The sequence below is a fragment of the Umbelopsis ramanniana genome (assembly GCF_025399195.1).
Source record: "Umbelopsis ramanniana AG unplaced genomic scaffold K450scaffold_23, whole genome shotgun sequence".
NCBI lineage: Eukaryota > Fungi > Mucoromycota > Umbelopsidomycetes > Umbelopsidales > Umbelopsidaceae > Umbelopsis > Umbelopsis ramanniana.
Window position 1 is genome coordinate 192759 of NW_026252109.1, and position 27879 is coordinate 220637.

General features: G+C 43.3%; 12 protein-coding genes across 12 annotated transcripts; 8 read left to right on the top strand and 4 right to left on the bottom strand.

Moving 5' to 3' along the window:
* The first annotated feature begins 1255 nt into the window (after positions 1-1255).
* Positions 1256-3005, top strand: K450DRAFT_238612 (uncharacterized protein). The gene is made up of 6 exons (XM_051588625.1): positions 1256-1371; positions 1441-1494; positions 1562-1772; positions 1837-1892; positions 1964-2355; positions 2421-3005. Exons 1-6 carry the CDS (start codon positions 1268-1270, stop codon positions 2930-2932), a joined length of 1329 nt encoding a protein of 442 aa, XP_051445197.1. The 5' UTR covers positions 1256-1267; the 3' UTR covers positions 2933-3005.
* On the bottom strand, positions 3006-4522 carry K450DRAFT_238613 (uncharacterized protein). Its single transcript, XM_051588626.1, has one exon. The coding sequence runs from the start codon at positions 4420-4422 to the stop codon at positions 3079-3081; it is 1344 nt and encodes a 447-aa protein (XP_051445198.1). The 5' UTR covers positions 4423-4522; the 3' UTR covers positions 3006-3078.
* Positions 4523-6073: 1551 nt separating this feature from the next.
* K450DRAFT_238617 (uncharacterized protein) lies at positions 6074-8609 on the top strand. The gene is made up of 8 exons (XM_051588627.1): positions 6074-6369; positions 6439-6568; positions 6630-6729; positions 6786-7351; positions 7423-7545; positions 7616-7840; positions 7904-8353; positions 8432-8609. The coding sequence occupies exons 1-8, from the start codon at positions 6182-6184 to the stop codon at positions 8468-8470; spliced, it is 1821 nt and encodes a 606-aa protein (XP_051445199.1). The 5' UTR covers positions 6074-6181; the 3' UTR covers positions 8471-8609.
* Positions 8610-9003: 394 nt separating this feature from the next.
* Positions 9004-12301, top strand: K450DRAFT_238622 (uncharacterized protein). Its single transcript, XM_051588628.1, has 15 exons — positions 9004-9305; positions 9387-9492; positions 9558-9619; positions 9683-9766; positions 9837-10485; positions 10553-10656; positions 10742-10954; positions 11021-11102; positions 11173-11257; positions 11334-11371; positions 11437-11567; positions 11633-11687; positions 11751-11804; positions 11864-12012; positions 12071-12301. The coding sequence occupies exons 1-15, from the start codon at positions 9066-9068 to the stop codon at positions 12155-12157; spliced, it is 2139 nt and encodes a 712-aa protein (XP_051445200.1). The 5' UTR covers positions 9004-9065; the 3' UTR covers positions 12158-12301.
* Positions 12302-12540: 239 nt separating this feature from the next.
* Positions 12541-13609, top strand: K450DRAFT_238625 (uncharacterized protein). Its single transcript, XM_051588629.1, has 4 exons — positions 12541-12581; positions 12891-12978; positions 13164-13243; positions 13323-13609. Exons 2-4 carry the CDS (start codon positions 12900-12902, stop codon positions 13500-13502), a joined length of 339 nt encoding a protein of 112 aa, XP_051445201.1. The 5' UTR covers positions 12541-12581; positions 12891-12899; the 3' UTR covers positions 13503-13609.
* Position 13610: 1 nt separating this feature from the next.
* K450DRAFT_238631 (uncharacterized protein) lies at positions 13611-16314 on the bottom strand. The gene is made up of 7 exons (XM_051588630.1): positions 16091-16314; positions 15700-16031; positions 15285-15628; positions 15013-15214; positions 14515-14956; positions 13937-14445; positions 13611-13854 (listed from the first exon to the last, which is right to left on the bottom strand). Exons 1-7 carry the CDS (start codon positions 16278-16280, stop codon positions 13720-13722), a joined length of 2154 nt encoding a protein of 717 aa, XP_051445202.1. The 5' UTR covers positions 16281-16314; the 3' UTR covers positions 13611-13719.
* Positions 16315-16424: 110 nt separating this feature from the next.
* On the top strand, positions 16425-17665 carry K450DRAFT_238635 (uncharacterized protein). Its single transcript, XM_051588631.1, has 7 exons — positions 16425-16462; positions 16525-16568; positions 16634-16648; positions 16713-16744; positions 16820-16886; positions 16959-17031; positions 17105-17665. The coding sequence occupies exons 1-7, from the start codon at positions 16460-16462 to the stop codon at positions 17258-17260; spliced, it is 390 nt and encodes a 129-aa protein (XP_051445203.1). The 5' UTR covers positions 16425-16459; the 3' UTR covers positions 17261-17665.
* Positions 16843-17665, top strand: K450DRAFT_238637 (uncharacterized protein). The gene is made up of 3 exons (XM_051588632.1): positions 16843-16880; positions 16959-17031; positions 17105-17665. Exon 3 carries the CDS (start codon positions 17294-17296, stop codon positions 17606-17608), a length of 315 nt encoding a protein of 104 aa, XP_051445204.1. The 5' UTR covers positions 16843-16880; positions 16959-17031; positions 17105-17293; the 3' UTR covers positions 17609-17665.
* Positions 17343-20097, top strand: K450DRAFT_238641 (uncharacterized protein). Its single transcript, XM_051588633.1, has 5 exons — positions 17343-18025; positions 18115-18143; positions 18213-18309; positions 18389-19723; positions 19791-20097. The coding sequence occupies exons 1-5, from the start codon at positions 17801-17803 to the stop codon at positions 19923-19925; spliced, it is 1821 nt and encodes a 606-aa protein (XP_051445205.1). The 5' UTR covers positions 17343-17800; the 3' UTR covers positions 19926-20097.
* K450DRAFT_238648 (uncharacterized protein) lies at positions 20049-22685 on the bottom strand. The gene is made up of 5 exons (XM_051588634.1): positions 22057-22685; positions 21961-21981; positions 21522-21899; positions 21359-21456; positions 20049-21279 (listed from the first exon to the last, which is right to left on the bottom strand). Exons 1-5 carry the CDS (start codon positions 22529-22531, stop codon positions 20269-20271), a joined length of 1983 nt encoding a protein of 660 aa, XP_051445206.1. The 5' UTR covers positions 22532-22685; the 3' UTR covers positions 20049-20268.
* A 1353-nt stretch (positions 22686-24038) lies between these two features.
* K450DRAFT_238654 (uncharacterized protein) lies at positions 24039-25940 on the top strand. The gene is made up of 6 exons (XM_051588635.1): positions 24039-24359; positions 24433-24466; positions 24525-24683; positions 24758-25216; positions 25311-25370; positions 25445-25940. The coding sequence occupies exons 1-6, from the start codon at positions 24245-24247 to the stop codon at positions 25707-25709; spliced, it is 1092 nt and encodes a 363-aa protein (XP_051445207.1). The 5' UTR covers positions 24039-24244; the 3' UTR covers positions 25710-25940.
* K450DRAFT_238656 (uncharacterized protein) lies at positions 25940-27844 on the bottom strand. The gene is made up of 3 exons (XM_051588636.1): positions 27646-27844; positions 27465-27510; positions 25940-27391 (listed from the first exon to the last, which is right to left on the bottom strand). The coding sequence occupies exon 3, from the start codon at positions 27377-27379 to the stop codon at positions 26171-26173; it is 1209 nt and encodes a 402-aa protein (XP_051445208.1). The 5' UTR covers positions 27380-27391; positions 27465-27510; positions 27646-27844; the 3' UTR covers positions 25940-26170.
* Positions 27845-27879: the final 35 nt, after the last annotated feature.

Sequence of the window (27879 nt, forward strand, 5' to 3'; positions counted from 1 at the left end):
ATCATGGGTAGATCACTCATATTTGCAGTATCTAGCTGATTAAGCATGGTATCTCGAATATCGTCCTGTAGTCAATTATTAGATACGGACGTCTTTCTCACTTACAACGTTGATTATGAAAAGTAATAATTACCAAATCATCGTTGAGCAGATTGAAGTTTGAAAGTGCATCAAGTATAGGCGCAACCAGCTCTTGATTGTTTTGCATCATGGTCGTCAAACTGGCTACCATGCCCTGTTCACTAGAGTTTTAATCCCAATTCTGTTGTCAAGGGTTATAGAGATTTTGCTTACCTTATGTTCTGAATCGTTCACAATATCTGGCAAAGCCGATATCATTTCGTGCTGAATTGCCTGCGGCGTGACTTGCATGACCTTGTTGCAAGTGTTAGATCATTGACATAACTGCGCCCCATAGTGCTAGGTAACATACCTCGACCAGCTTGTCTGTCAGATCTCCAGCCTCTACGATGTACTCCAACCATCGCAACTGGTGCAAAATCATACGAACAGTCGAAGTGCTGGTAGAACTGGGTATTTCGCATTAATAACAGTATAGGTCAACGTACAATGGTCGCCGAATGAGCTTACTTCTCTTCCAACTCATCATAAAATTCTGGAAGCCGCTCAAGAAGGTAGGTTATGAGCTTTGATTGTATTTGGTCGATAGATAGTAGATTTCGAATCAAACTTTCGGATGTATTTCTATCAGGAAGTAATGCGCTGTAAGTTTAACAGATATGATGCACAGGTCAATCAGTTTTGGATACACTACCGAGACAGCGTGGTGGATTGCTCAACTACTATAGGCATCAAACTTTGTCTCAGAGCACTCTCTTCTTCAAAACATGACTGCAGGGCCTCAAATATGTCGTCTGAGCTATATCTTGATTCAGAATCTAATCTTCTTGACAGCGACCTACGAAAGACCGCCGGCTCGGTGGCTGTAAGAGCGGTGTAAGTGAACAGTGTTATTCACACCAGGGTAATCGCCTACATGCACTTACTCAGAGTCACCGGTTGATTCGGATCCTCGGGAATGCTGCATCCGACTTCATTTAATATTGACTTGATGTCGAATTCTGACATTATGTGCACAAGCTAATATCGGTGTGCTTTGCGCCCTTACAAAAAAAAAAAGACGCAGGGGAATCCAATTTTCAACGCGTCGCGTTGTCGGTGGTTTATCACGTGTGACAGTTTTTTGTTGCTAAACGCGTGCGTCGCGTTGAAAGGAGACGTTTCTTTACAACCTTTCAATATTCCAATGTTGGCATCGCAGGACGGCTCTCAACCACTGCCTGACAATGACGTGCTGCATGTCAAGACTGCATTACTTCACTCTCCAAACCTAAGCATGAAGCTACGGTGGTAAGACTTTAAACTGATTCACTCGATCTGCTGCAACTTGTGGATCAAAACTGATCAAAGTAACAACAGCAACACATGGTTAAAAATGGAGAACATGCAGCCTTCCGGATCGTTTAAAATAAGGTAAGACTATTGCTGAAATGGATTCTGTCTTTTTCTATTCAAAAACTAACCATTCTTTGAACAACAGAGGAGTCGGTCATATGTGTATCAAAGCGGTGGAATTGCGAGGACCGTCCATTCATTTTGTTACAGCAGCAGGCATCAACACTTGCTTAGCCGTAGCATACGCAGCAAGGCAACTTAATGTTGAAGCAACTATTGTTCTTCCTAAAATTGTCAACCAGAAAATATTCGATATGATAAAGTTGGAAGGTGCCAACCTTATTATGTTAGGAGAGGTGAGATAATGCGACCATGATGTTCAATAATCGAAATGGCATAAAATTGATGAAATAATTGTAGGATTTTGAAGAATCAGAAGCACACGCACGAGCACTGCTATCGAAAATGCGCAACGGGTAAGATCAGCAACTGGAGTGCTCAAAGTATTGAACAGTCATTAACGATCGATCTCACATTTTCATAACAGCATCTATATACCATCTTCAGATAATCCATGTATATGGGAGGGTAATGCAACAATTATAAAAGAACTAGAAGTACAATTAAGGCACGAGCCACCAGCTGCCATAATATGTCCAGTTGGAGGAGGTGGTCTGCTAAACGGCATTATAATGGGACTCGAACAAGTCGGATGGAAACAAGTACCTGTTATAGCAGTTGAAACGCATGGAAGCAATTCTTTTCAAGCTGCAGTAGTGGCTGGAAAATTGGTAACTCTCCCAAAATCAAAAACCATCGCAAAGAGCTTAAATGTTCGAACGGTCAGCGCCAAATCCTTGGAACTCAGCTTAGATCATCCCGTGGTACCGTTTGCCGTTAGCGATGCCATGGCGGCCGATGCTGTGCGAAATTTTGCAGGTAAGGAATCTATTGTTAACTACACAGCATGCTTTGGCTTCAACTTTACTCACCTATTATCAAAGACGATCACAAGACTTTGGTGGAAACGGCGTGTGGAGCTGCTTTATCATTATGTTATACACAAGTTATTCGCGATATACTACCATCGCTCACGGAAGCATCCGATATTGTGGTTATTACGACTGGAGGATCTGACATCTTCCTCGACGACTTGGACCACTTCCGCCGAAAATATTCTAACCCACCTATTGTCGTCAAGAGCGGAAGTGAAGTGTTCCTTAAACTTGGAGACTCTCTCAGTAGTATAGCGGATGTTGATGCGGATCATGCCGTCGCAGCAGCCAATGGCGTTGTCCCTTTTGATAATATTCGACAAGATAGAGAAGCCGGAGCAATGGATGGGTTTACCCGAGTAGTGAATTCCGCAAAGGACTATGCTCATGATCAAAGGAACAGGATCGACAGTTCAAATGCGATAGATCATGCGAGGGAAAGCAACATGATAATGACGGGACTCGACGCAACTACGGCAATACCAGCTTTAGTCAAACAAGAAACGGCGGGAAGTCCATAATGTTTTTGGGCATGTTTATATTAAAAAAAAGTAATTTCACAAATGGCACAATTTTGTATATCATGAAGTTCATTTGGCACTGTAAGCGGTTCATTAGCATTTAGTACAGCGGTAAGGAGTATATAGCAGAGATACATCCGTCTAAATTACAGTAGTGTCGATTTCTCCTCGGGGCTGTATTTGATTGATCGCACCCTGCTCTTAAAATCATCGCGATTCAGATATGCACCGCAGAGTCTACGATGGCCAGTGAAGCTTGCTCGGCCATGCAATACTCTCCAATTGTCAAAAACAACCACCCTTCCAGGCTCTAGGCTTTCCCAATACTGGTTGCGGTCGCTAGTAAGTTCATCATTCCATTTTCGCAACGCGTCATAAAATTCGTCAACCTGACTGGCAGTCAAATTACTCAAGGTCGAACGATCATCGTTGTTGTATCTAATTTGGTATAGCGTTCCGTCAGAAAGATGGTTCAGAATCGACTGTTCCCGAGGCGTTGGGACAATCATGACTTTTTCGTCTCCGGCCGAGTGTGTTGGAATCTTGAGGGTTGACAAGGTGTCGTATGCCTTTGGGTGCTGTTCCTTGAGACTTTGAGCAACTTTGAAGCCATCCACAAATAGAGACTCGCCACCGGTTCCATCAAATTCTAGCTTGTGAAACATTTGCAGACCAACCGGGTCCGAAAAGTACGTTGTGTCGGTGTGAGCTTTCAACGCCAGATCAGTGTAAGCAGTGTCGGCGTGAGCAAGGTCGGAGGTGAAATCCCAGAGACCAGGAGAGTAATGCGATTCGCGAATAAAACAAATGTGACGAGCTAGTTTTTCCGTAGCTTCCAGAGAGACCGGCACACCATCAACGAAAGAGAAACCGTAGACCTCGATATTGTCTAACCATTTTGCAAGTCCTGCTTTTGTGGTCATGACTTCTTCATACTGGACAACAGGTGGGGCATTGGCTATACTGGCATCCCAAAGCACAGGTTTCGGTGAATGCAATTCTACCTTTCCCTTGAGAGGCGGATTATAAGAATGGTTTTTGAGCCATGCCCATTCGTACACGCTCTTGTGTTCATCATTATCCCAAACGACGGTGAGACCGCCTTCGTTTGCTTGCACCGAACGCGGCTTTATATCTACCGGAATGGCAAAGGTGTCGACAAGGCGTTGTCTGGTTTGCGGATGATAGCAGCTAGGGCATCTACAGTGATCTCTTAACCAAACATGTTGAAACAGGCTTTCAGTATTGGCATCCCATTGCACCTGTACTTGGTTACCATCGACAGGGTTTGCCCGGACATTGAAGTGTTGCTGAACGTTGAATAACTTGCTGGAAGAGAAGGTCCTGAGGATGTTGCATGAGTTTGCTTTGGCCCGGTTGAATAATATGCCATGCTTTAAGTGAGGTAGAGCAGCAGTGGTAGATACACCGGGTATGGTTTTGCTGAGGGATGCAGCAAGTGCTGAATGTCTAAAAGCTCGACTCAGCATGTTGTCTATTCGATATTATATGTCAAAGGAGTAAATGTGTGGTTTTATGCTGAGGCAGAAAGGAATGAATATTCACAAGTGCGGTCTGAATTAACGTACGTGTGAAGGAATGGCCTTTTCATATGAATTCAGGTCAGCAATAATCAGATCAAACTGTCAGGCGTGACTGCTCCAATACGAACACACAGAGCCCGGAAGCACATTTTGATAACCCTAGCCTCAGCAACATTTGCCGACCAGTACAAGCTCTGCATTCATGTCGAAAGCGGATCACGAGGAGAGCAATTCGAGGCACGATCTAGCAAACCTGGTCAGACAGCTGGATAAGCTACGACAGTCGGCCATTCCTACTGCCAAACCTTTGAGCTCCCCCACAACCGAGTCGGTACTACAGTCATTGCTAACGATAGAGTTTCCAACCAAGAATGTTACGGATCAGGTATGTACATTGAAGTGAAGGCATACTACACAACGGTTTATAGTATTGACTCACTAACTCTCTTTCAGAAATTTATCGACGCCATAGTATCGGGAAGTAAATCCTTAAGTTGCCAGGAGGCATGCTTTAAAGACTTTTGCGAGCTGATTTGTAAAGTGTTTTCGAAGCAGGTAGGCACCTCATTGTCAGTAAAGCGGCATATGTTCATTGAGTTTAATAATTTATTGTTGGGAACGATGAATAGGCGAAACCTTCATCTTTAAAGCAATCAGCGTACATTTCCGTTGTCACGTTTCTTCTGGAAAACTTCAATGCGTCAACGGACGCAGAGACTAAAGTAGATATTTTGCGAGCTCTCAGTATCATCCTGTACGATAATATACATAATAATTCCAAGGTCAGTCATGCGATTTCCGAATAATCTTACCTGCACTACTTTGTGATTTAACACGTCCAACAGAATTTTGAAGAATTGGTTCCGCTTTTGATTCAAGTCGCGGACAAATCGACGAGACCATTAGAAGTTCGTCGAATGGCTATTAATTGTCTTGGAAACATCTGTTGCAATGCAGGTACAAAATTGCAAAACTATTACTCGGCTATTTTTGAGGTTATCATGTCCAACATCAGCACGGTCGAACACACTTCACAAGGCACAACGATGATTGTCGCCAGATCTTTGGACTTTAATGATCAAGCTCTCAGAAGGGTATGTAGCGATTATTTTTTTTTGTTGATTTCATCAACCATCTCATTTTTGTCGTATACAGGTAGCTAGCAGTACTTTACGGTCATTACACCTTCTACTTTATGAAGACAAATCCATTTTAAGCAACAAGCTTGTAGATATTGTAGACATTATACGCACATTTGTCTTTTACAACATTAATCCAACGACATACAAACACGCTAAAGAGGATGCTTATTTAACAACCGTTAATTCAATGCAACTTCTACCACATCAGCAGAGAATGTCCCATTTGCGGCAACAAGAGCAAACCAAGCGACTTTCGGCTGGCTTCAGTCCGCTCAGTAACCTATCAAACAATAGAGATTACGGTGCCATGAGCTCAGATTCTGAAATATCAGACTCAGAGGCGATCAACCCTGGCTCACGGAGACATAGAGATAACGCAAAGATTAGAATTAATGCTCTTCTATGTCTTCAGGCTATTGCAAAGGTAAAGGTTTATTTAACGGTGACTTATCGCCCACAGGCACCATACTGAACCATTTCGATAGACATCACCAAAAGCGTTCTACCCTTACTGGGAAAGCTTTATACCCCACAACTTCGATCCATTTGCATATTACAACAAAATGAAAGGAACAAGCGAAACTCAGTTAGATCGGTCGTTGGCTTCATATCTTTTATATGTCGAGCATACCCATTCGCTTTTTACGATCCTATTGTTTGACCCCACCCCAAATGTAAGAATGGCTGTCAGCAATGTGCTTATGGGCATGTTGGATGGAAGCAAACAATATCTAAGCGTCGCTGTCGCAAGGTAACTATATTTTGTCAGACAAGGTATATTTTCCATTGTATCTCACTGTATTGACTCGTCCTATTGTAGAGATGCGAAGTCTACATCCTTCACCTCTTTGTCAGAAAAGGTCGCCACCATCGCCCGCGACTTACATAATGGACTACGGTGTGCTCTTGAAATGGAAACGAATCCGACGATCACAGTGCAGCTGTTCAAGGTAAGGTGCATCGATATTGTGCGGATCCATTTGTACTTAGTCTGACCAATCTATGCTGTAGTGTTTTACTCTGTTGATTCAAAATAGTTCCTACGACCGACTGGCGAAAGGTTATGTGCCCAAGATTTATACCAAGTTAATCCAGTATATAGATCATTCAGGTATGAACCTCGGCTGTTGCAGATGGAGTCCACGGTAGACTGACCAATTTCGATAGATCATCGGATAGCAGTAGGCGCTTTAGCTACTTTGTATGCACTTCTGGATAACAAGTCAGCGGCCGAAGAGATTCGATCAACTATCACATTAACAGACCCTTCGAATCAACTCGATGGCCACTTGCAGTTAGAATCAATGGGATTGAATGCCGACCTTTTCAAGTTTATACAGGATAAAATTAAACAACGAAGTCAAGCTGGCTCAGAGACATTAGAACCTATTATGTTTGCTCTCGAATCTTGGAATATTCTTTCAGCGTGCACGCGAACTCAACCTCTTTGGCTGCCACACTTATGGAAAATTGCAGCTTCCAGCTTCCCTGATATTTTGGATGATGAAGATGTAACATTGCGATGCAGCGCCATTCGCTTTATTGATAGCTATGCGAATGCCTTGAACGAAAAACCATCGTCGGAAATGGATCACCAGGCGACACTAGATTGGTGGACAACAGTAATAGAACAGTACATTCAAAAGACTACTCAAGACAGTGACTATCAAGTTCGAGCATTGGCTTGCGATTGTATGTCGGTGATATCTCAGGAAACATTTGAGGCAATGAATGTAAGTAATTTATACAACATCTTTGTCCACCTAGTTTTTTGCATGGATTACTAACTGCCAGCCATTAATAGCCACGACGTCAACGTCTTTGTATCAGCCTATTAGTGCCTCTAGCTGAAGATGAGCATGCTGACGTCCGCGCTGCCGCATGTCATGCTTTAGGAGTACTAGTTGTTTTCCCAAGTCTTAGAGAGGTAGGAGTGCCTTCATAATGATTACATTACATACATCTTATCTGACCATGAGATTTTCTTATGTCATTAGGATCCAATGTTTACATCAGATGTTGCTCTTGCTATGCTTGAACAAATGGAGGACAAAAGCCTTTTTGTTAAAGTACGCGCAAGCTGGACGCTAGCCAACCTTTGTGATGCCCTAGTACTGGAACAGCAAAGTAATTCTGATTTTGACATCAACGACATTCTTTCTTTGGAACTTTGGTGCAAGGTCACAGCAGCTGCGGCTGGTGCCGCAAATGACAATGATAAAGTAAGCTAAGGGGGAAGAATATTGTCTTGTAAATGTCTACTCAGCTTATAATCTATTCTATAGCTCAAATCAAATGGTGTCCGGGCATTAGGAAGTGTGACAAGGATTGCACCGCTCAAATATTTGGATAGCTTACCAGGAAGGCGATGCATAGAGCCCATTATGGGAGCAATGATCAAAAATATTGAAAGCGGAACGCTCAAGGCTAGATGGAACGCATGCCATGCAGCTGGTAACATTTTACGCAATGCTAATTTTCCTATCGGTTCCAATCGGTGGACGGTACCGTTCTATGAAGCCTTACTGAAATCGCTACGACAATGCAAAAACTTCAAAGTTCGCATACATGCTTGTGCAGCACTTGGTTCATCCACACAAAGATCCCAGTATGGTACTGAGGCAATGTACTTCAAAATACTCAATTCTGTAAAGGAATGCTTGAAGGATATAGATCAAGATCTCCCTGATATATCTTTCATGGAGATGCGGTATAAAGAGCAGCTCAAAGAACAGGCAAGTAGTTGTTTGGCGGGAATTTGGGGCGGTGACACTTGCGTTTTACTGACACAACCTTTTGCACGGTAATAATAGCTTGAAGAAACAGTAGCAAAACTTGAGCTTATTTCCTAGAGTTTGCATTGAGACGACTGCTGGATATCAGTCTTTGCAAAAGAACATTCTCCTCCTTTTTTTTTCGAAACTAATTCCAATAAAATGATTAATGGATATTGAAAAATAGCTGCAGTGTGATGCAGAAGCATCCAAAGACCTCAATTTCCTAGCCATTAATTGAAACTGCAGAGCAGCCTCTGAGAAAATTCGATATTAATGATTATCGTATAGCTTTGAATATTGTTGTCGTCTTTCATTTCAAATTACATTTTCCAGACTTGCTGAACTGTTGGTTATGCAAAATAAAAAAGATTGCATTTTGTGTGATCTCTACTACAAAAGCTGCCTATGCTACATTTCCGTAGCAGTAAAATGACTAGATTCAGTGGCTTTTATATTGAATGCGTCTTCTTCTGCTGTTATTTAACAAATCAACTACTTCTTTACTCGTATCGCTGGGCTCCGATTTGTTGCACACATTTCACATGTCAAAAATAATCACATGCATTTCAAAGTCACGTTGGCATTACAGTGCCATCAAAGCTGCTTCACTTTGATACTTTTGTTGCTTTAGGTGCTAGCCATTCCTTTTGATTGCCATCTCTTTTACCGCATGCCCAATATATTTTCGAAGTTGGCCATGCCAGGTGGTCCAGGCACCTCGGCATCTGCTCAGGCCAAGCTGATCCTGGACGAACTTATTGTTCGATACTCAAAAAACAGGACAACTATTAAGCGTATCGTCATAGCCGCCCTTCTCGCTTCAACTTTTAATCAAATTCGTAATACTATTAAAAAAGCAAAACGTGCCAGACCAGCATCAAAGGATCCCAAGCTGAAAGATAAAGTCGAGGTCAGTACAAAGTCCGCATCGGTGTGAAGGCATCGTTGTTTTGTCGCGAAACTCACCAAACTTCTTCATTTATTTGCACAGGTCGATGCCGTGTTTTTCCAACGATTGACAAGGTTATTGAAGATTGTCATACCTGGAATTCGTTCCAAAGAGCTATGGCTCTTGGTCGTGCATTCAGGTTTTCTAGGTAAAACGCCGCTTTCTGTATTTAGTCATGACCATGACATCTTTGATATTGACACATGTATTTAGTTTTCAGAACCATCCTATCGGTTTACATCGCTGCCTTGGATGGTAGAATTGTCAGCGCTTTGGTTAGTGTCTTTGAAGTCTGACATTTTGTCACCTAGGTATAAGCACCTAACATTGCTATTTAGGTCCGCGGCAAGGCTAGAGACTTCATTGTCGGTATCATTTGGTGGATGGCTGTTGCACTACCAGCAACATATACCAATAGCATGGTAAGCGTTTATCTCAAAGACCAATTCAAGCCATGATGATCTAAAACAGTGCTATATTTCGTTCCTTCAGCTTACCTATATGCAAAGCAAGCTTGCCATCCAATTCAGAACCCGATTGACCAACTTCATCCATGATCAATATCTCACGGATATGACCTTTTATGCAGTTGGAAATCTAGATGATCGAATTAAAAATGCAGATCAGCTCATCACCATTGATGTCATGAAGTTCTGTACATCTCTATCCAGTCTCTACTCCAACCTCGCCAAACCCATTCTCGATGTATTTATCTATAACTGGCAGCTTACAAGAAACGTCGGCTTCGAAGGTGTATTTGCTGCTAGTTTTATGGTACAAATCTCATCACTTGCCCTTCGAAAGTTGACTCCGCCGTTCGGAAAGATGGTAGCGGAAGAACAACGACTTGAAGGCGAATTCCGCTTCACACATTCACGCTTGATTGAAAACGCAGAAGAAATTGCCTTGTTTAGAGGCCACCAAATTGAGAAAACTATTTTGGATCGAAACTACTTTGGTCTTATCAGACACGTCAATCGTATATTCCGCATGAGAGTGCCTCATGGAATGTTGGAAGACTTTATTATCAAGTATTTCTGGGGTGCTTGCGGTTTGGTTCTGTGCTCTGTTCCTGTTTTCTTTGAAATCCCAGAGGCCGCTCTAGGAGGAAAGATGGGTGATTTGGGAAGTCGTACTGAAGGTAAATGTCCCAATGAATGTGTGGAATAGTATTTACGATTGGATCTTAATTGAATGTCTGCCACCAGGGTTCGTCACCAACCGACGCTTGCTTATGAGCTCTTCCGACGCCTTCGGTCGCATCATGTACTCATACAAGGAAATCAATGAACTTGCTGGTTATACGTCTAGAGTATGTACTCACATAGCAATGTTAATATTGACAAATATGCCCATTTACGCTGTGAATCATATTGGATTAACTTTTTTTTAATTAGGTCACTCAACTTCTTGACGTATTTGAGGATGTGAAGAAAGGACAATACGATAAGCGCCTTGTTTCATCCGCGTCCACTGATGAGCACGCAAAAGTCCTTGCAGGGCGAGGTAGAATCATAGAAAGTGAAAACATTGAATTCAACGAAGTCCCCATTGTTAGTCCTAACGGTGATGTACTTGTGGAGAAGCTGACTTTCCATGTCAAGCCTGGAGTAAGTGGTCACCGAGCTTCGATTAACAGAGTGAATTATTTTGCTCACTGATCATGATCTGAACAGATGCACTTGCTTATTGTTGGCCCTAACGGATGTGGCAAGTCTTCGCTCTTCCGTATTCTTGGAGGACTCTGGCCAGTTTATGGTAAGCTGTGGTTCAATATATACTTGTGTTTCATTGATTTTCGTATGCTAATATTGATGTTGTTCATCAGGTGGCACTTTGTATAGACCAAATCATAAGGACATTTTCTACATCCCTCAGCGTCCTTACTTATCTCTCGGCACTCTTCGTGACCAGTAAGCATTTTCATTACTCAATGTGGCTCCTTCTGCGTAACAACCTGTTTACTGAATACTCTTCTTCGTTCATTAGAATTCTTTACCCTGATACCATCGAAGATATGCACAAACGTAAGCATGCAAACTGGTATACAGACAGCTTGGAATAATCACTAATCATGTTTTCAATTATTTAGGCGGTGTGACTGATGATGATTTATTGGAGATCCTTGATGTTGTTCAAATTAAAGGCATTGTCGAGCGCGAAGGCGGCTGGGATCAAGAGAAAGAATGGACTCTTGCACTCTCTGGCGGTGACAAGCAAAGAGTGAGTAAATGCGTAAGATGTATTCAGTATTAGCAGCATCTCACTAACCCTCTATTTCACTCAAGATTGCTATGGCAAGACTTTTCTACCATTCTCCTAGATATGCTATTCTCGATGAATGTGAGTGAAGTATATGCTATTTGCATTTTGAAAGTATCAAATATTTACAATACGTCTGTTTAGGTACAAGCGCTGTCAGCATGGACATTGAAAAGATCATGTACACTCATGCAACCAGTAAGTGTATACTAGTCGAACGCTGTAAAATACCCCATTTTAACCATTGAATACTTCAGAACTTGGCATTTCGCTTTTGACCGTCTCCCATCGTCCCTCACTTTGGCAATACCATAACTACATCCTCCAGTATGACGGACAAGGAGGATATGTCTTCACTAAGCTAGACGCTGAGAAGAGATTAGCTTTGCAAGAGGAAAAGAATGCCGTAAGTATCATTAGCACAACTGGTTTCACTATAAAATATCTCATTATTATCGTTTTAGATTGAGCATCAGCTGCAAGAAATGCCAAAAATGCAGACCAGACTGGAGGAACTCCTTGCTCTTAAAGCCACTGGACAGAAGCAATAGACATGAACATCCCTTTATAAAAATAATTTTATGTATTCTCGCGATTGGAAGAGTGGAAGGTCTCTCTCTCTCTCCTATGGGTTTATGAATGCTGTATTGGAGATGTAAAATGACTGATAAACATAGAACGTTTGACTGCTTGAGGTACAATAATTGACTGGCACGTAATCAGGGGTTCAGTAGGTAACATATTACTATCAACATATAAAATGCCATCATAAATCACTCTGAAGGTGCACTGAAGCTTTTATTTAACGAGTTCATCGTCATATGAGAAAGAAAGAAAGGAGATATGGGTCCGCCCGCCTCATTTGGCAATTTTCACGTGACTCCGAAATTTTGCCTCCAGGGGCGTGCTGGGGTTATGAACAGAGCTGTAGGCTGCAAGGTAAAGATCTTCCTCTATCTTCTGCCAATCTCAAGGGTAATGCACACCTCACCTTTTGCAAACATGCGCCAAAGTTCATATTACTAACGGATGAAACCATTTTTCCATTATATGTTATCACTTTTCACTTTAAAATTGACCATCCATCCACCTATCCATCCATCATATATCTGCATGCATCTTATCATCCATGACACTATTATTCGGCATAATCCATTGTATCCATGATGATTTATGTCCATCTATCCATTATCGACCTCCGTGTTACGATATTCACGATATTGCTCAACATTCTGTACATTTCCTACCATCCAACTTTTTTTGGTGCAACATTTTCACCATTAGACATTCCAAATGGCCCCTCGAGTTACTTACAGACGTCGTCTTTCTTACAACACCCGTTCCAACAGAACCCGTGTCGTTAAGACCCCTGGTATGCAGCATTTCTATTCATGAATGGAAAAGTGATTCAGCGGTCGATGTAAACGAGCGAACAGAGCAAGCATTATGCCCATTTCTCTGTGCTCAGTTTTTGCTTCTTGACAAATGCTCATGAACGACACTTGAACACTACCACTCTCATTTGACAAAACTAACCGTGTGTCTTTCTTGCTCCAGGTGGTAACCTCAACCTCCAGTACGAGAAGAAGCCTGCCACCGCCCCCCGTTGCGGTGACTGTGGTGACAAGCTCGCTGGTGTAAGTGTTTTTTTTTTTTCTTTTCGTCGATGTAGGCGTATTGCATATAACAGACCCACTCATATTTGGATCATATTAGGTCATTGCTCTCCGTCCCCGTGAGTATGCTCAGGTTTCCAAGACCAAGAAGACTGTCAGCCGTGCCTATGGTGGATCTCGCTGCTCTCACTGCGTCCGCAACAGAATCGTTCGCGCTTTCTTGATTGAGGAGCAAAAGATCGTCAAGAAGGTCCTCAAGTCCCAGAGCGAGAAGAAATAAGTTGCACATTTTTCGTAAATGGGTACAAAAAATTTAAACCGAAATGCTTTGTGATTGAATAAAACCTTCATAAGCTATCATCAATAATCTTGAACAGCAGGCATGTGGAGAAGGAGGAGGTCACGAAGCAATTGTGATGCGAAATGGGGATTCTTTTATTATTATTATTTACTGAAAATGGGGTTCTATGAGTGAGTGGTTGCGAACAGTCAGTTTTTTAATTTGACTTGGACCGTTTGCCCTTGGGTTTTTCAGCACTACCCGCATTCAAAGCACCTTTTCGCTTGACAGAGCTGACAAGCGCAGCTAAGGAAGCGTCTTTGATGTTTGAGTTTTCAGCAGTGGATTGTGGCTAAAAAGGCAACAAATTAGTATTGCTTGTTCATTTCAACTGCTCTACTCAGCTTAAATTGATCTCGGTTCGAGCTACTTACTTTCTTAATTTTAGTGATCATACTGTTCTTGGCCCACTTTTCTTCAGTATTGCCGCCGTTCTTCAGCTTCTTTTGTCTGGACTGCATAAGCGTGGTCATAGCCTTGGTCTTCTTGAAGTGAGGGTTGGTAGGATCGATAGCGAAGTGATGCGACTCTTGCAGAGCAGCGAAACGAGGATCTTGTGTATTGATTTCAAAGTCATCAGTTTCCTCCAACAACTTCTTGGCCTTCTTGCCAATCTTGCCCTTCTTTGATGCAAGCTTTTCACGCTTCAAAACTTCCTTCATATCAAAACCTTCGCCCTTGTTAGCAGAGTCACCAAGTAGGAGCTCAAGCTCAGCCTTCTTCTTTTGCTGCTCAATGCGCTCTTCCTTGGTTTGCTTCTTTGATTTGGATTTGGATTTTGGCTTAGCAGGCTCTGCGCTGTTGAGAACAACATCACCCATTGCTTCCTTGAACCATGGATCTGAAGTGTCGATTTCACCTTCTGATGAGTCCTCATCCACAGCTTCATAGATGGGTCGTTAATATGGAATTGTTTCTATACCGTGGGAATTGATTCATGTGTATAACTTACCCTTAGCAGTGATAGCATTCTGCTTGGCCAATTTCTTCTTCATTCTCTTCTCCTTTGCCTTACGCTTGTACGCCTCAATGGTGGTTTCTTCAACCTCTTCCTCTTCGCTCTCTGGCTGCTGCTTCTCCTTAGCGGCTGTGACAGCTTCACTCAAACCAGGAGTAAATGTAATTTCCATGTTGCCTTCACCTGCTGCACCGTCATCATCTTCATAGTTGGCATTGCCGTCATTATCATTGGAGAGGTCAGCAAGCAATTTCTTGTACTTGGCGGTTGATTTCTCCAAATCTTCATCATCCGATTCTTCTTCCGAAGATGAAGCAAGGTATGCACTGAAATCCATGTTTTCAACGTCTTCCTTTGTGAACTTGCGGCGAGTCATATTCATGCGATCATGATCGTCTTCATCCCACGTAAGTTTGACGTTAGAGTGTTGCAAAGCCTAAGTAATACCAGTCAGCATCTGTAAACTTTGCATCATGCACTTTGTCTACTCACCTCTGTAACATATTCTAACGGTCTATAATTCTCGGGAGCATGGTTGGCCGTGTCTCGAGGAGTGTCATCAAAGGTCATCTCATCGGGTATATATCGAAGATCAAAGAAGTTTGCGCTGCGCTCGAATTCAGCGCCATCACATGATTCGTAGATGGAGCGAGCAGTGGAGAGCTTGTCGCATTCAATAACGGCATAGTAATACCTATATGACGAGTATGTCTTAAGATGCTGGAATATAACCAAGATAACATGAGTACGAATAAGTTACTTACTTTAGTCGATCCAACTGATATTTACGAAGGGCTTCTGCATCAAACTCTTCACCATTCTTTGTTTGCTCTGCCAGGATAGACTTTTCTGTGATTTCGTTGTCATCATCATCACTTTCCGCATCCTTCTTTGCTTTGGCATCTCGGAAAATCTCGGCGGGTGGACCTTCTACTTCCTCCTTAGCCATACGCTCCTTACCAAACTCAGATGGATACACTGTGACAGACTTGATGACGGAGCCGCTTGGCTTGAACCCATTCAAAACCTTGAGAATATCAAGGGCCTTCACTTTATCCCAGTCCAAATTGACCAATGCAAGGCGGCAGGTTTCATCACCGGTTGGAATCTAGCAAAGATCAATTGTAATGAGCAAAAAGGCTTTTTGCATGAATAAGATGAAATATACCAACAACATACCTCTTCCTCTTCCTCTTCTTCCTCTTCCTCGTCTTCTTCATCTTCCGATTCGGATGACGAGACGCCTTCACCACGCATACGATCCACGAATTTGAACTCTTCGTGGTCATCTTCGTCATCTGAGTCTTCTTCGTCGTCGAGGTTGCCTTCGTCTTCTTCCAGCTCTTTTTCAAGTTGCTCCACAGTCTTGTATTCTTCCTCATCAGAGCTGCCTCCCTGTTCTTCGTCATCGCTCGATCCACCTTCTTCATCATCATCTAGTCGATAAAATCGCTTCATTTCATTTTCTTTGCTTTTAGCCTGGAGTTTTCTACCGTACTTGTCAACCTTGGCTAATAAAGCATTATAAGTATCTCTATCAATGTTGTCCCAATACTGAGGCCAGACTTACGAGCTGATGTGAATTCGTCTTGATCCAACATGGATGCAAAACGCTTGTCAATGGCCACCTTGTTGTCCTTTCGCTTCGGTCTCATGAACCGAGGATCCCGGTGAACATGAGCAAATCTGGGATCGGTGGTGGCTGGAGCGTTATCATGTTGCCTTTGAGGCTTCTTGTTGGAACCCCTCTTTTGAACCATTGTATAGAACTTTGAACCAAGCGGGATACTATTCTGTGCGAACAAGGGAAAAAAAAAAAAAAGAATGGCAAAAAATGGAGGCTGTGACTGCTTTCAATTTCCTGGTCGAAGCTCGTTGAACGACCAGCGAGATCGCAAAGGACGTCTCGTATCCATTTTGATAGATCCAAGTAGCAGTCATGGTAAGAATCAAGTTTATTGATAACGCTATTCAACTTGCAAAGGCTCATATAATTGTTTACAGACTGTACACACCATCTTGCTTGTTCAGAATACACAAACTCCAAGGTAAAGAGACCTCCGCGCATTCACGCATCACGACGTATACTTATTGAAGCTTACACCCCTTGCAGCTCGAGAACATACTAGTAAGTTGATTTGGCCAAGAAATTGTGTGCATGCTGAACATTTATGATTGACGCATGTCATCAGTGACTTCAACACGGTAGCTGAGGCTATGGATCGTAAGCATCACTGCTGGACTCTGTTTACGATATGCTAAAGACGTCGTTGCTAAATCGATATTGATGGATTTGCAGAGATAGCAACCTTGTATGAACAACGACTTCAAAAGGAGAACCCACGGTTGGCACAACTTCAGTATAGGTGTTTGTCTATCTGACCTTTTGTAAATTTAGCAAGCGTGCGCGAACTAACGTAATTTTGGACTGGATTTAGAGCACAAGATTTATTACAATTCATCGATAATCATAGAGAATTTGTGGCATTGGTGTTTTCTCCTGCTCAACAGGTGAGTATTGCAATCTCACCAGGGGGCACATCATTTGAAAATATCAATATTTACTCACGTTGATCCCTCATAGAACTATGCGCCTCACGATAAAGAATGGATCAAAGAAAAACTCTTGAACCATCTTGGACGACAACAGCCAGCACCACAACAACAACAGCCGAGTCGCGGTGGAGCTTCGTCCAATAGATCCAATATTCAGAGTCGCCTCGGGAATCAGAGGTTTTAAGTAGAAAAATAAAATAAAAGGAGATGAAGCACGATGACAGTTGCCTTTTCCACCTTCACCCTTCAACTCCTCCCCTTTTTTTTTTTGGCTCAGGCTGACCAGTTTCCAAGTCTGTGCTCTTTCTTCTTTTTTTTTTTTTCTTCTCATCTGATGACGGACACTGTCGGTTACGCTCCGGTCATCAAGTTGCCACGATCCAAAAGCTCATCTTCCAACTTTCCAACGCGTCGTGATAAGTCCGACCACCTAGTCTCAGACACTCTCTACTTTGAAGGACTGTCTCGGACTGACCAAATAACAGAAGATGACTTGATGGACTTGATGCATGATTGCCAGCCCCTTGAGTAAGTGTGTGATCCATCATACATGATTCTGGGAGAACCTATGCTCAATTTTTGATGCTTCTTGACTAGAATTCACTTGGAGCCAGACACAGTGGTGGATGGTCATATCAAGTTCGCCACCAAAGATGGAGCTGACAGAGCGTATACTCTGTTCAACTGGATCAGTCTTCCTGACGGTGATAAGCTTCAGCTCCATATGCACCACCCGAGCGAAGGCGCCAATCCTAAGCCAGAAGCCATCATCTTGCAAGCTAAACATTTACCACTTCACACGAACAATAGTTCCTTGTACGACCTGTTCCGTCCCTATGGACCAATCTTTCTTTGTAAGACCGTGGCGGAAAATGGTTCGGCATTCGAAGGGACAGCGCTCATTCATTACTTCAAGCAACTGGATGCAGACTCGGCTTTGGGAGCTATGGTCAGTAGAGAAAAAGTCACGTTGGGTTTGGTCTTGGCGTGAAAATTTTAAAAAAAAAAATAACAATCTTTTCGTTTCATTGCTATTAGAACGGAAGTGAAATCGACGGTAATCTAATGTAAGTACAAATGACCTTAGCGAAGCATAACCCTGCAGCGTCTAAAACTCTCCCTCCCTCTGCTCTCAGATCTGTTGTTCCTTTCAACCCCCCTACGACAAGGAAGCGACCCCAATCCATGATGCTGCCGCCCACGTCCAAAATATCTGCATTTGGCAATTTCCCAGTGAGTGTTGCATGTGTAGTGCATGGGCTCCCTTCTTTTTTGAGACCACAAGTAAATTAATCCCCCATCGTCACAATAGAATTCACCAGGCCGAGAAAACCCTATCGAAAGCCCCGTGGATTTCAAGAACCTTTACATCAAGAACTTGGATATTGGTATTAAGAGCCCTGATTTGTTCAATTTGTTCAAGGGCTTCGGGCACGTTGTGTCAGCGAGGGTGATGAGCAATCCTGCTACCGGCTACTCCAAAGGTTACGGGTTTGTCAGTTATACCAGTCCAGTGTCGGCATCAAACGCCCTTCAGGAAATGAACGGTCGTATGATTGGATCCAAACCTTTGATTGTGGCCTTCCATGAGCCCAAAAAGCCCAAGCCTGAGAAACGAATGCAAGCGTCTCCTCCCGAATCATGGTCTTCCACAGCATACGGTCAAGGGGCTTACTCTCCACCCGAGACGTCTGACAGTGGAAGCTTCCCCCCTCAATCGTTTCAGGACTCCAAGCCGCAAATGGATTCACCACCTGCTGGCACTGGTTTAAACATCATTCCGAACATTGAGGAAGAGCCGGAAAATGTGAACCAAGTGTCCGAACGAATGAGAGATTTGGATATTGGTCAGAAGGCTCCTACTGAAGCCATCGGAAAGCTAAGTCAACCAAAACCTAGCGACAAGCCACGATCACTGGCTTCGCTGGCTTCACTAGCCTCTGGTACCGCCATCGCAGTTTCGCCACCCCAACTGTCGGGATCCAATGAATATAAGGTCACTATGGAAGGACGCCCGACTCTCCGACGCCGCAACTCTTTGGAATCAGTCAGTTCGGTAGTGACCGAGACAAGCTCGGCCATGAAGCACCAGAAGATGGCAGAGGCCGTCATGCAATGCGGAGATTATGGCAATAAGGTGAATGATATTGTTGACATGTTGTTGACACTCAAGCGCAAGGATCGCTCTCTGTGTCTATTTAATGAAGACTTTTTACGCGAAAAAATTGAACTCGCCTTGGAAGCTTTGGAAACTTTTGATGAAGAGGAGGAAGACGAGGAGGAGGATGAACCTGTGGGCTATTTACCTCCTAGTCGCGTTCAACGAACACACACCTCTCCACCTGATCTTGGTCGTAGCCGTGCAAACCATCGCATGTCGCTTCCCCCCAATTTTGCCTACATTATGCCCCCCAATAACCCAGCTCTCGCCGAAATTGCCTTACCCAAAAGGGAATCCAAAGCTATACCCATTGTTGCTCCACCTCCGGAGCAAACTCGACCCAAATCAGAAGTCGCCAAGAAGCAACCGGCTCCCGCAGCAAAGGAAAAGGGTCATGACATTGACAAATTCCTCGATTCTATAAAGGAGAAACCGATCCATGAGCAAAAACAGCAACTCGGTGACCGACTCTTTCCTTTGGTCAAGGTGCGTACTGAGCATGTAGAGAGAATGTATGTTAGCTCTTCTAACCCATCCCATTTGATATCACTAGGCGACAGGGACAAAGCAAGCCCCAAAAGTTACCATTAGACTGCTTGATACCATTGATTTACGAGAGCTGGCTCATTTGATGTACGATCAGGAACTATTAGCAGGCAAAGTGGAGGCGGTTTTTGCATCCATGTAACGGAAACCGGCTTTAAAAGCATCCTTCTTTTTACGTTCTTCCCACCCCCAATATATAGTATCATGTTGTTACGAATACAAATGGACGTCCCATCATGACTTTGAACAGTTTTGGTTTGGCTATCTGCATATAATCCATCCTAACACTGTATTGGTTCTCTTGTTTTTCTTTGTCTTCTTTTCTTTACGAGCATTAGCTTTAATTTATTCGTTTCATGCTGTAACAACCCATGGCTGTTCAGCGAACTCGTTGTAATAGAAACATCTTAAATATCATAATTATGCGGAGGATGGGTCGAAGGTGATAAATGCAAAATAGAAAGGGAATAGTACTGGAGGATCACTCAAGTTGTTTTTGGTTTGGTGACAGCCATCTTTTCATTGTCCTGTTCATGATAGTGCCTCAGTCTTTGCAATGCTGTATAGTACTCATGTGGAATATGATCCATGAAGAAAAAGGGATAGAGAGCCTCAATCAGCTGAATTGGATTTTTTCCGTTCAGCCAAGTGTCCAATTTGTCAAACATTCCCCTTTCGTCTAACTGGCGTATCAGGACGGGAATGGGCTTGTATGTTTCCGCTGGCTGGTAGTCACTGGCACTTCGTCGCTTAATCTTGGTCAGTTGCAAAATTTGCGAGCCAGATCGTGAAGACATGGATGAATCCGTCGCAGTGGGTGATGATACATTATAAGCCTCTTCATCTTCTGTGAAGCGCTCTTGTCCATGGATGATGTTGGCTGACTTGGACGTATTGTAGCCACCTAGCACCACCTGAACTTTCAAGCTGGGTTGATAAGTGGATGGATAGATTTTAGCTGGTTCTTCGTGCCACATGGACAAAAGCTCGATGGCTTGGCCAACATGCGAGTAGTTGAAAAAGTCGTTGCGGGTAAAATGTCTTCCAATGATCGGATTGTCGGTGCCAATAGGCAATCTAGTGAAGATATCCTTCTTGTTGATGATACGCCACAATGTCGAGGTTCTTGAATAGGGTGTGTTGGTATAAGACGCAAAGCCTGCAGCAAAATCGTTGTCTCCCACTGCTGGGGTACCAATGGTATATGCATCTCTCAAGACGCACAGCTTAGCGTCCATATCCTCTGAGCAACGAAGCCATCTAGCAAATATCAGGCAGGACATGGCTGAACCTAACGAATGCCCAGTGACCCAAATGTTAACCGGGTCAGTGGAATTTCTATGATTTTGGATTTTCCTGGCTCGTTCGTGCAATGCTTCCAATATGGTACCGTAAGGGTCTCTGGTATCATTTGCAAATCCACCTGAGCTTGGGAACACAGACTCGTAGAATCCCTGATGACATGACCCGAAAAGGAAGGGCCGGGCATCAGTGCGCTATTGGACGAAGTAAAGAGTTATTCAAAAAGCTACAGAATACTTTCTATGCGAGAACGAATAAAAAATGATACCGTACCTGAATGGCAGCATCCAACATGATTTCTTCGTAGTTGTCAATGGTAGTGCCTTTCAAGGTCACAATAATGCAGTTGTGTTCCGTGGACCAGAACATACCTATAAATTGGGCATTAGTATGCACGTAAGCATATAATGCTGGAAGTCAAGTTTTTTGACTTTACCGCAAAATGGTCCTCCGAGAGACTTAAGCTCAGATACGCCAGCAAAATGCAATCCCCAACGACGTGCAATTTGACGAACTCGCTTCTCTGACTCCCAGAGAAGAACGTGCATCTTGTTTTCTCTTGCTTCTTTTTCTTCGTCTTTTAATTCAGAATCATTATCATCAGCATACATTTGATAAGCCTCCTTGACCTTGCTCGCATCTCGTTCATAGATCAAAGCAGATAATAACATCATTACTTCGGCCTTTGAAATATCGAAGTACCGAACATGGGTAGCCGAGGGCGATCGGGTGTCGGATGGCGCTTCGCCGAGAGTAGGGATGGTGGCCAACATAAGGTCTACATTTCCCTGCGTATGGAATAAGTGCGGCGTAGCTATAAATTAAAGTTTTAGCAAGAATGGTCATTTGGCTGTTCCACTGCGGCACATCCTTACCCCAATTAACCGGTGAGAGTCCTAGAATAAAATCAAGCATCGTTCAAACCGAGTCAATGGATAGTTCTAGACTCACGTTCCTTTATCTACACATACCTCCACCGTATCGTAAGCTCAAATACGTGACAAGCTCTTGGCCACCGAGAAAGTCCAGGAATATCTTCAGTGACACTTCCACCGTAATCAGCAGTAAGATCATGAAAGGATAAACGGTAAGGACCATGATAGCATTGACTGGTGAGACAAACAGCATGGAATAGTCAAACAAGAATGTCAAAAAAAGATTGGTATAGGTGCGGACAGCAAAGTTGATAAGTGGCCAGCCTGAGGCTCGGGTTGGTTCAGGCAGCCAATTTTTTGGTAAATTTCGTCGAAAGTATCTTGTATACCGCTGAAGCGATCTCAGTGGTGCCATGATGCGGCTCTTATTTGCATTCGTCATCTGTCTGTTTCTTCGACCATGTAGCGCTAGACCACGGATTTCATTGATATGAGCTGATGAACTGTACTGCTCATCATACTCGTCAGTGTGATTGAGTACGTTCCTGTCAGAGATCTTACGGCCCAACATCAATACGAGAATCTAGCGCGAGATGAAAATAGGAAAGGAAAGGAAAGAAGGGAACAGCCTAAGCCCAAGCTTACGGTGCTTAGCTTTATTTTACAAAGCACATGCTGAATTGGTAAAAAATAGAAGCTCTAACTTTGTCGTACAAAGTCATGGATGAACAAAACACTTCATTATGACAAACAGCACACCCCCATATTGGACACCACCACCTGATAAATAAAATGTGGGGTATTAAAGTGTGCTGACTAGGCTTTAGCTATATATTAGCATAACCACCTTATGCTTGTTATTTGTAAAAGTGGGTTATCTCATAGGCAAAAAAGGCTAAGATATCGAAGCTCAGCCACCAATGGCTTGTGGATGTGACCACCACGACGGACACAGATTGTATAGAGCGAAGCGAGCCGCCGAACCTCATCTTTTACTCTTGAAGGTGCACCTGATGGGAATCTACGAAAGACAACCTGGTGGCAGACCAATTTTGTTGTTTGATCATCAAAGAAAAAAAAAAGCCGCATGACGTAGCCATATTGACCATACGTCGCTACGATGTGCACATATGTCTTTACTACCACGAGAGTAGAATAGCTGTAATCAAACTCCTTCGATCACAAACTGCACAGAAAGAATTTAATGGACACAGGGCAGTGCAAGAAGGGCAGTTCGATATGCTACACAAATTCAGAACATTGGTCTCAATCGCTCAATAAATAAAAAGAAAAATAATACATTTTATGGCAATTAAAGCTGCCAAAGTCAAATTATGAAAATGGGAGAATTCTGCCATGAGTTGCTGCCAGAGCTGGTATGCGTCATTGTTCAATTCATAGGGACAGTAAGGAGCTGACTAGCACACTACTGCGATATCTACTGCAAATGATCTAGCCTCACCTGAGCACGCTCGTTCCTTTCTCTCCACGTTACCGATGGCTGCCAGGCTCTCTGTGAATATGATTTTTTTGACATATTGTATTCCCCAAGGAATGTCACTATGAAATTTTTTAGCCATGCATACATGCGTATTTTTGCCAGGCAATACAAATTTTATGGTGAATAAAACTTTCAACTGGAAGAAAAGGTGACCATAGTAAACTATCTGAGAATAGGTTGTTCGCATAGGCTATCAACGACGACCAGCCGTATCTTGAACCTTTCGATCACATTTTGAAAGATGTCGTCACGGAAAGATGCCACATTCTAATTTCTTTACCGCAGAACGTGTTTCTTCTTTCATGGTTTGAAACCGTTTGTCAAGAGAAAGTAGGAGGAATTGTGAAAATTTAGTAACTTGCTTGGCGGGCCTGCATAAGGATAATACTTTTCACCAGAAGTTTGCTGCTATTAACGGTTCAACCTACGAGCCCCTATCAAGGGTAGTCACCCCCCGGGTCAAGTTGAAATGCAGATGTCCTCTAAATCATGAGTTTTCTTTTCTTTTCCTAATTGAACAAACTCTCTTCTATCAAAACATTGGCTGGCGTTGGCTTTTTATTCTTACTGACTGAAAAAATGTGTCAATACATTCTTTCCTTCTAAATTTTGAATATTCCAATCAACTAGGCATATCGACTACGCCTTGAACTCCTTTCTTTTTTCTATACACTTCCTGCGATTGTTCCCTTCATTCAATTCAATCCATACATACCCCCCGTCATCTATCCTTATCTATCAACTTTTCCGCAATATCTTCAGCAACCGATTCTCATCACCAACATGGCGACAATGAAAATAAATGAGAAACTCATGTGGATTAAGCTACGAAATAATTTGTGGATACGTCGATTGTGTCCCGCCTTCCTTATCATCGCTATTTTGGTCACGATCATCGGTAAGCCTAATAATTTCGAGAACTGTATAGCTTTTAACGACCATGTATGCTGAACCGATATGAAATACGATAGTCCCAACATGGCAAGTTTACACTGAAGAGAGCCGGTAAGTCAAAGCTACAAAGGGATCGCCAAATGATACAGATATTGACGATCATTTACAGTCAGGGCACGATAGTCAACTACCAAGATCCCAATGATCGCGGCGAATCACTTTTCATTCAAGCATCCGTTATGGATGTGGATTTTACGGCAAAATCATACAAGATACACTTTCTTCTGGAACCAAACGGTACTTTGGCAGGTGACAATGGAGTTTTGAGGTACGTACACTCTGCGGTCTATGCATATCTATGCAAGAATATGCTAAACCAATCCATTCCAACCCAACCGTTAGCCAAAATGTGACACTCTCATTGTACTCGATGCGTTCGTTTCAGTTTCCAGCAGGTGAGACAATGGAACCTGTGGAGATGATCTTCAACTACGATTTCGGAAATGATGTGGATTATCCTTTCGATCAGTACTCGGGGTACTTTGAAATCATGGCCTTTGCCTCTGGCAATATCAGTGCCACCATACCCATTAGCTTCAAACTGGAAGCAAGTGTTACGACTTACAATTTTAACCCCACCCTGCGACAATTCGGTTACACTACTGACAAGATTGGCCTGAAAATTGTAGCTGGCAGATCCACTACCACGCTTGGCTTCAGCATATTTATTTGCATTCTTATGTGGGCATTGTCCCTGGTCATTGCCTTGATATCGTACCAAGTTGTGATTCGTGGACGCCGTGTGGATGCGCATTCAACTATGCTGGGCATTACTATGTTGTTTGCTCTGCCTGCGCTTAGGTAAGCATTTTATATGCATATAATATGCTCAGCACACAAGATGAAAAAAAAAATTATTCATGTACTGAGGATCTTTTTTATGCGCTATTCACAGGTCTGCCCAGCCGGGAATCCCTCCGGTCGGATGTGCTGCGGATATTCTGGGCTTTTATTGGTAAGAACGTGAGCCTGTATCATTTGATCATCGGCTGATTTGGGCTAACGTTGGAAAACTATGCATTTCTTCAGGAACATGGCCATTATTGCCTGTGCAGCTGTTGCTATCACCATGTGCTGGGCCGTCAGATGGCGGCCAGAGGCGAACGACAGCCTCAGCATCACATCCATAGAAGAATGTCGATGCGACGAGTCAGTCACGGCTTGCGGAAGCGACTGCCCACATGAAGGAACATGTCGTGTCGAAGCTATTGATATTTTCGACGACGAAGAAGCAACCGCTGTATCCAGCCCCAATTCGCAAGCCGGGGGCTGCCATACAGGCCGCCAATATTAAACTACTCTACTGTATCATGTTTTTTATATGCCATCTAATCTCCTGATGAAGTATCTCCTCTGAGGCATTGTACCTTTTGGGATGTACGAATAACCAAGCGAGCCAAGATCAACAACAACAACTGCCCATAAAAGAACATTTTTCTTTACCAAAAACATTAAAAAAATTGGATGGAGGTGTGGAAACGATCCGATATGTATAGTGGTGATTGCAAAAAAAAAGGGAAGACGTACAAGATAGAAAGGTGCTTATTATATACGATGCTCAATACTGTGAGAGCAGTTGCGTGTTATAAAAGGAGATTGAGCAAATAATTACAACAAAGGGAAGAAAAAAACCACAGGGATCGGTTTGAGTGCGAGGAAAAAGTTGACTCTGTAGGCTCTGATGGTATATCCAGCATATTGATCAGAACACCCATGAGGATAGTGTAAAAAAAAGGGGAAGTGAGGTGAAGTCGTTTAGTTGTTCCAATCTACAGATGGAACGTCGGCTAACCCTAGACACAATTCAACATGTGGTTCTACAGGGTCCCGTATGACGCTTCGAATGGGCAAATCCATAGGAAAGACAATTTCATTACTTGAGTCGGAAATAATGATTCGTTTGCCAGGTGGAGGAGGAGCATTCATCTCGATTTCTTCCAAGATATCTCTGAACGTGAAGGTGTCGCTGATGGCCAGGTTGCGCACAAGGTAAGTTGGATTGTTCCTCCTTGGATCATGTGAAAATTGGGGTAGACTTTTGAGGGTCACTGTTTCGACTATACATGCTCCAGGGTGTTGTTGATAAGAGTAGCTACTACCACCGTATGGCGTATTACCTGCATGTGATATAGATGTTGGCTGCAAGTGCAGCTGTTGTTGCATGATGGCCGATAGTGACGATAGCGATGACGTATGGTTATGTGCTCCTCTTCTTGGTTTTAAAGGTGGTAATTGAGTGTTTGAGTGGGACAGATGAGGCTGTCGAATACTATCGGATGCCATTGAGGTGGGAGGATCAACAAAACGGACAGTATTATTTCGTGGGGCAGCTTTTTGAGCACCATGTTTGAGCGGCGTGGAAGTCGTTTTTCGAGGATAAGGCTCATCGTCGGCAACAGATTGCTTTGCTCTTTTTCTCTTTAGTGAAACCGAGGCGGTAGGTTTGATGGAAGGGGCGGGTAGGGGTTCTGCAGTATAATTTTGTGGAGCCATTCGTCTCACTCTGTCGGCCAGACCGCCCTCCCTGAACACAGGATTTTGCAGTGACTTGCGGGAATAATATGGATCGTTGGGTGGCATACTGGCATGGATGACACCCTGAGTGAACTGGTGTGGTTGCTCAACTTGTTCGTAGGTCAGCGATCCAGGTGGAGGCGTTTCTACACTGGTTGAGTCAGTTGGCGAGGGTGGCGCTTCATCTTTGATGTCGACAAGGTGTTTCTTCTTAGCTCGATACAGTGTGCTACTGTGAGCTTTACAAAGTGCAACCTCAGCCAACAAGTGGGCCTCTGGAACATCACCAGAACCATCATGGTAACAAGCATGAGCATTATCCCTTAACCACATTATAGTAAACTCATAATCCTCTTTATCGCTGCGATCGAGTTTTTTGGCTCTGGAGTCCAGGTAGCCTTTGGGAAGATTTTTCCCTCGCCTGGGCTTTGATTCTTCACACTGACACATTTCACCATACCTCTGTTAAATGAAGGAAAATGGATGAGTCCATATAAAAAAATGAAAATGACATGAAAAAGAGAACGGATGCTACCAACCTGTCCACAAGTGAAGCATAAATTGCATATGATGCAGGCGTTCTACAAAAAAAGGGGATGAACGAAAACAAACAATGTCAGTACTCGGAAGATGAAAATCAAGATGGTTGGGAGGGGTTCGCAAGTATGGAGGGTCGAAAACATGGGTCGCAAACGGCACGGGCAAAAGCTGCGTACCTGTCTTATCCTGGCTGCAGGGCGTGTGGTTTCGGCGTGGGGAAGATCTGGATTGGCATGGGGCTGGGCTGGCATCTCTGAAACGACTTGTGCAAAGTGAAAGAGGTTGTTTTCAGACATGCAGAAGAGCAATGAAGGCAGTCTGGGCAAAGAAAGAGAAAAGGAAAGAAGACGGACCCAGCGCCTCAACCAGTGGATGAGCGCGTGAGTGTGCCTGCCGGTGAGGCAAAATGC

What these genes read in the sequence shown, in the direction of transcription:
- K450DRAFT_238612 (XM_051588625.1), top strand. Translation starts at nt 1,268, where the DNA reads ATGTTGGCATCGCAGGACGGCTCTCAACCACTGCCTGACAATGACGTG. An exon ending in ACCTTATTATGTTAGGAGAG is followed by an intron (nt 1,773 to 1,836) that starts GTGAGATAATGC and finishes AAATAATTGTAG; the next exon opens with GATTTTGAAGAATCAGAAGC. An exon ending in CTATCGAAAATGCGCAACGG is followed by an intron (nt 1,893 to 1,963) that starts GTAAGATCAGCA and finishes TTTTCATAACAG; the next exon opens with CATCTATATACCATCTTCAG.
- K450DRAFT_238613 (XM_051588626.1), bottom strand. Translation starts at nt 4,422, where the DNA reads ATGCTGAGTCGAGCTTTTAGACATTCAGCACTTGCTGCATCCCTCAGC.
- K450DRAFT_238617 (XM_051588627.1), top strand. Translation starts at nt 6,182, where the DNA reads ATGAAAGGAACAAGCGAAACTCAGTTAGATCGGTCGTTGGCTTCATAT. An exon ending in CCAGTATATAGATCATTCAG is followed by an intron (nt 6,730 to 6,785) that starts GTATGAACCTCG and finishes CAATTTCGATAG; the next exon opens with ATCATCGGATAGCAGTAGGC. An exon ending in AAACATTTGAGGCAATGAAT is followed by an intron (nt 7,352 to 7,422) that starts GTAAGTAATTTA and finishes AGCCATTAATAG; the next exon opens with CCACGACGTCAACGTCTTTG.
- K450DRAFT_238622 (XM_051588628.1), top strand. Translation starts at nt 9,066, where the DNA reads ATGCCCAATATATTTTCGAAGTTGGCCATGCCAGGTGGTCCAGGCACC. An exon ending in TTGCTGGTTATACGTCTAGA is followed by an intron (nt 10,657 to 10,741) that starts GTATGTACTCAC and finishes TTTTTTAATTAG; the next exon opens with GTCACTCAACTTCTTGACGT. An exon ending in AGGACTCTGGCCAGTTTATG is followed by an intron (nt 11,103 to 11,172) that starts GTAAGCTGTGGT and finishes GTTGTTCATCAG; the next exon opens with GTGGCACTTTGTATAGACCA.
- K450DRAFT_238625 (XM_051588629.1), top strand. Translation starts at nt 12,900, where the DNA reads ATGGCCCCTCGAGTTACTTACAGACGTCGTCTTTCTTACAACACCCGT. An exon ending in CCGTGTCGTTAAGACCCCTG is followed by an intron (nt 12,979 to 13,163) that starts GTATGCAGCATT and finishes TTCTTGCTCCAG; the next exon opens with GTGGTAACCTCAACCTCCAG. An exon ending in GTGGTGACAAGCTCGCTGGT is followed by an intron (nt 13,244 to 13,322) that starts GTAAGTGTTTTT and finishes GGATCATATTAG; the next exon opens with GTCATTGCTCTCCGTCCCCG.
- K450DRAFT_238631 (XM_051588630.1), bottom strand. Translation starts at nt 16,280, where the DNA reads ATGGTTCAAAAGAGGGGTTCCAACAAGAAGCCTCAAAGGCAACATGAT. An exon ending in AAGAAGAGGAAGAGGAAGAG is followed by an intron (nt 15,629 to 15,699) that starts GTATGTTGTTGG and finishes GATCTTTGCTAG; the next exon opens with ATTCCAACCGGTGATGAAAC. An exon ending in TATCAGTTGGATCGACTAAA is followed by an intron (nt 15,215 to 15,284) that starts GTAAGTAACTTA and finishes CTCGTCATATAG; the next exon opens with GTATTACTATGCCGTTATTG.
- K450DRAFT_238635 (XM_051588631.1), top strand. An exon ending in GGTAGCTGAGGCTATGGATC is followed by an intron (nt 16,745 to 16,819) that starts GTAAGCATCACT and finishes ATGGATTTGCAG; the next exon opens with AGATAGCAACCTTGTATGAA. An exon ending in TGTTTTCTCCTGCTCAACAG is followed by an intron (nt 17,032 to 17,104) that starts GTGAGTATTGCA and finishes GATCCCTCATAG; the next exon opens with AACTATGCGCCTCACGATAA.
- K450DRAFT_238637 (XM_051588632.1), top strand. Translation starts at nt 17,294, where the DNA reads ATGACAGTTGCCTTTTCCACCTTCACCCTTCAACTCCTCCCCTTTTTT.
- K450DRAFT_238641 (XM_051588633.1), top strand. Translation starts at nt 17,801, where the DNA reads ATGCACCACCCGAGCGAAGGCGCCAATCCTAAGCCAGAAGCCATCATC. An exon ending in GAAATCGACGGTAATCTAAT is followed by an intron (nt 18,144 to 18,212) that starts GTAAGTACAAAT and finishes CTCTGCTCTCAG; the next exon opens with ATCTGTTGTTCCTTTCAACC. An exon ending in CTGCATTTGGCAATTTCCCA is followed by an intron (nt 18,310 to 18,388) that starts GTGAGTGTTGCA and finishes TCGTCACAATAG; the next exon opens with AATTCACCAGGCCGAGAAAA.
- K450DRAFT_238648 (XM_051588634.1), bottom strand. Translation starts at nt 22,531, where the DNA reads ATGTTGGGCCGTAAGATCTCTGACAGGAACGTACTCAATCACACTGAC. An exon ending in TCTCGGAGGACCATTTTGCG is followed by an intron (nt 21,457 to 21,521) that starts GTAAAGTCAAAA and finishes CCCAATTTATAG; the next exon opens with GTATGTTCTGGTCCACGGAA. An exon ending in TGTTGGATGCTGCCATTCAG is followed by an intron (nt 21,280 to 21,358) that starts GTACGGTATCAT and finishes TTCGTCCAATAG; the next exon opens with CGCACTGATGCCCGGCCCTT.
- K450DRAFT_238654 (XM_051588635.1), top strand. Translation starts at nt 24,245, where the DNA reads ATGGCGACAATGAAAATAAATGAGAAACTCATGTGGATTAAGCTACGA. An exon ending in GGTGACAATGGAGTTTTGAG is followed by an intron (nt 24,684 to 24,757) that starts GTACGTACACTC and finishes CCCAACCGTTAG; the next exon opens with CCAAAATGTGACACTCTCAT. An exon ending in GATATTCTGGGCTTTTATTG is followed by an intron (nt 25,371 to 25,444) that starts GTAAGAACGTGA and finishes GCATTTCTTCAG; the next exon opens with GAACATGGCCATTATTGCCT.
- K450DRAFT_238656 (XM_051588636.1), bottom strand. Translation starts at nt 27,379, where the DNA reads ATGTGTCAGTGTGAAGAATCAAAGCCCAGGCGAGGGAAAAATCTTCCC.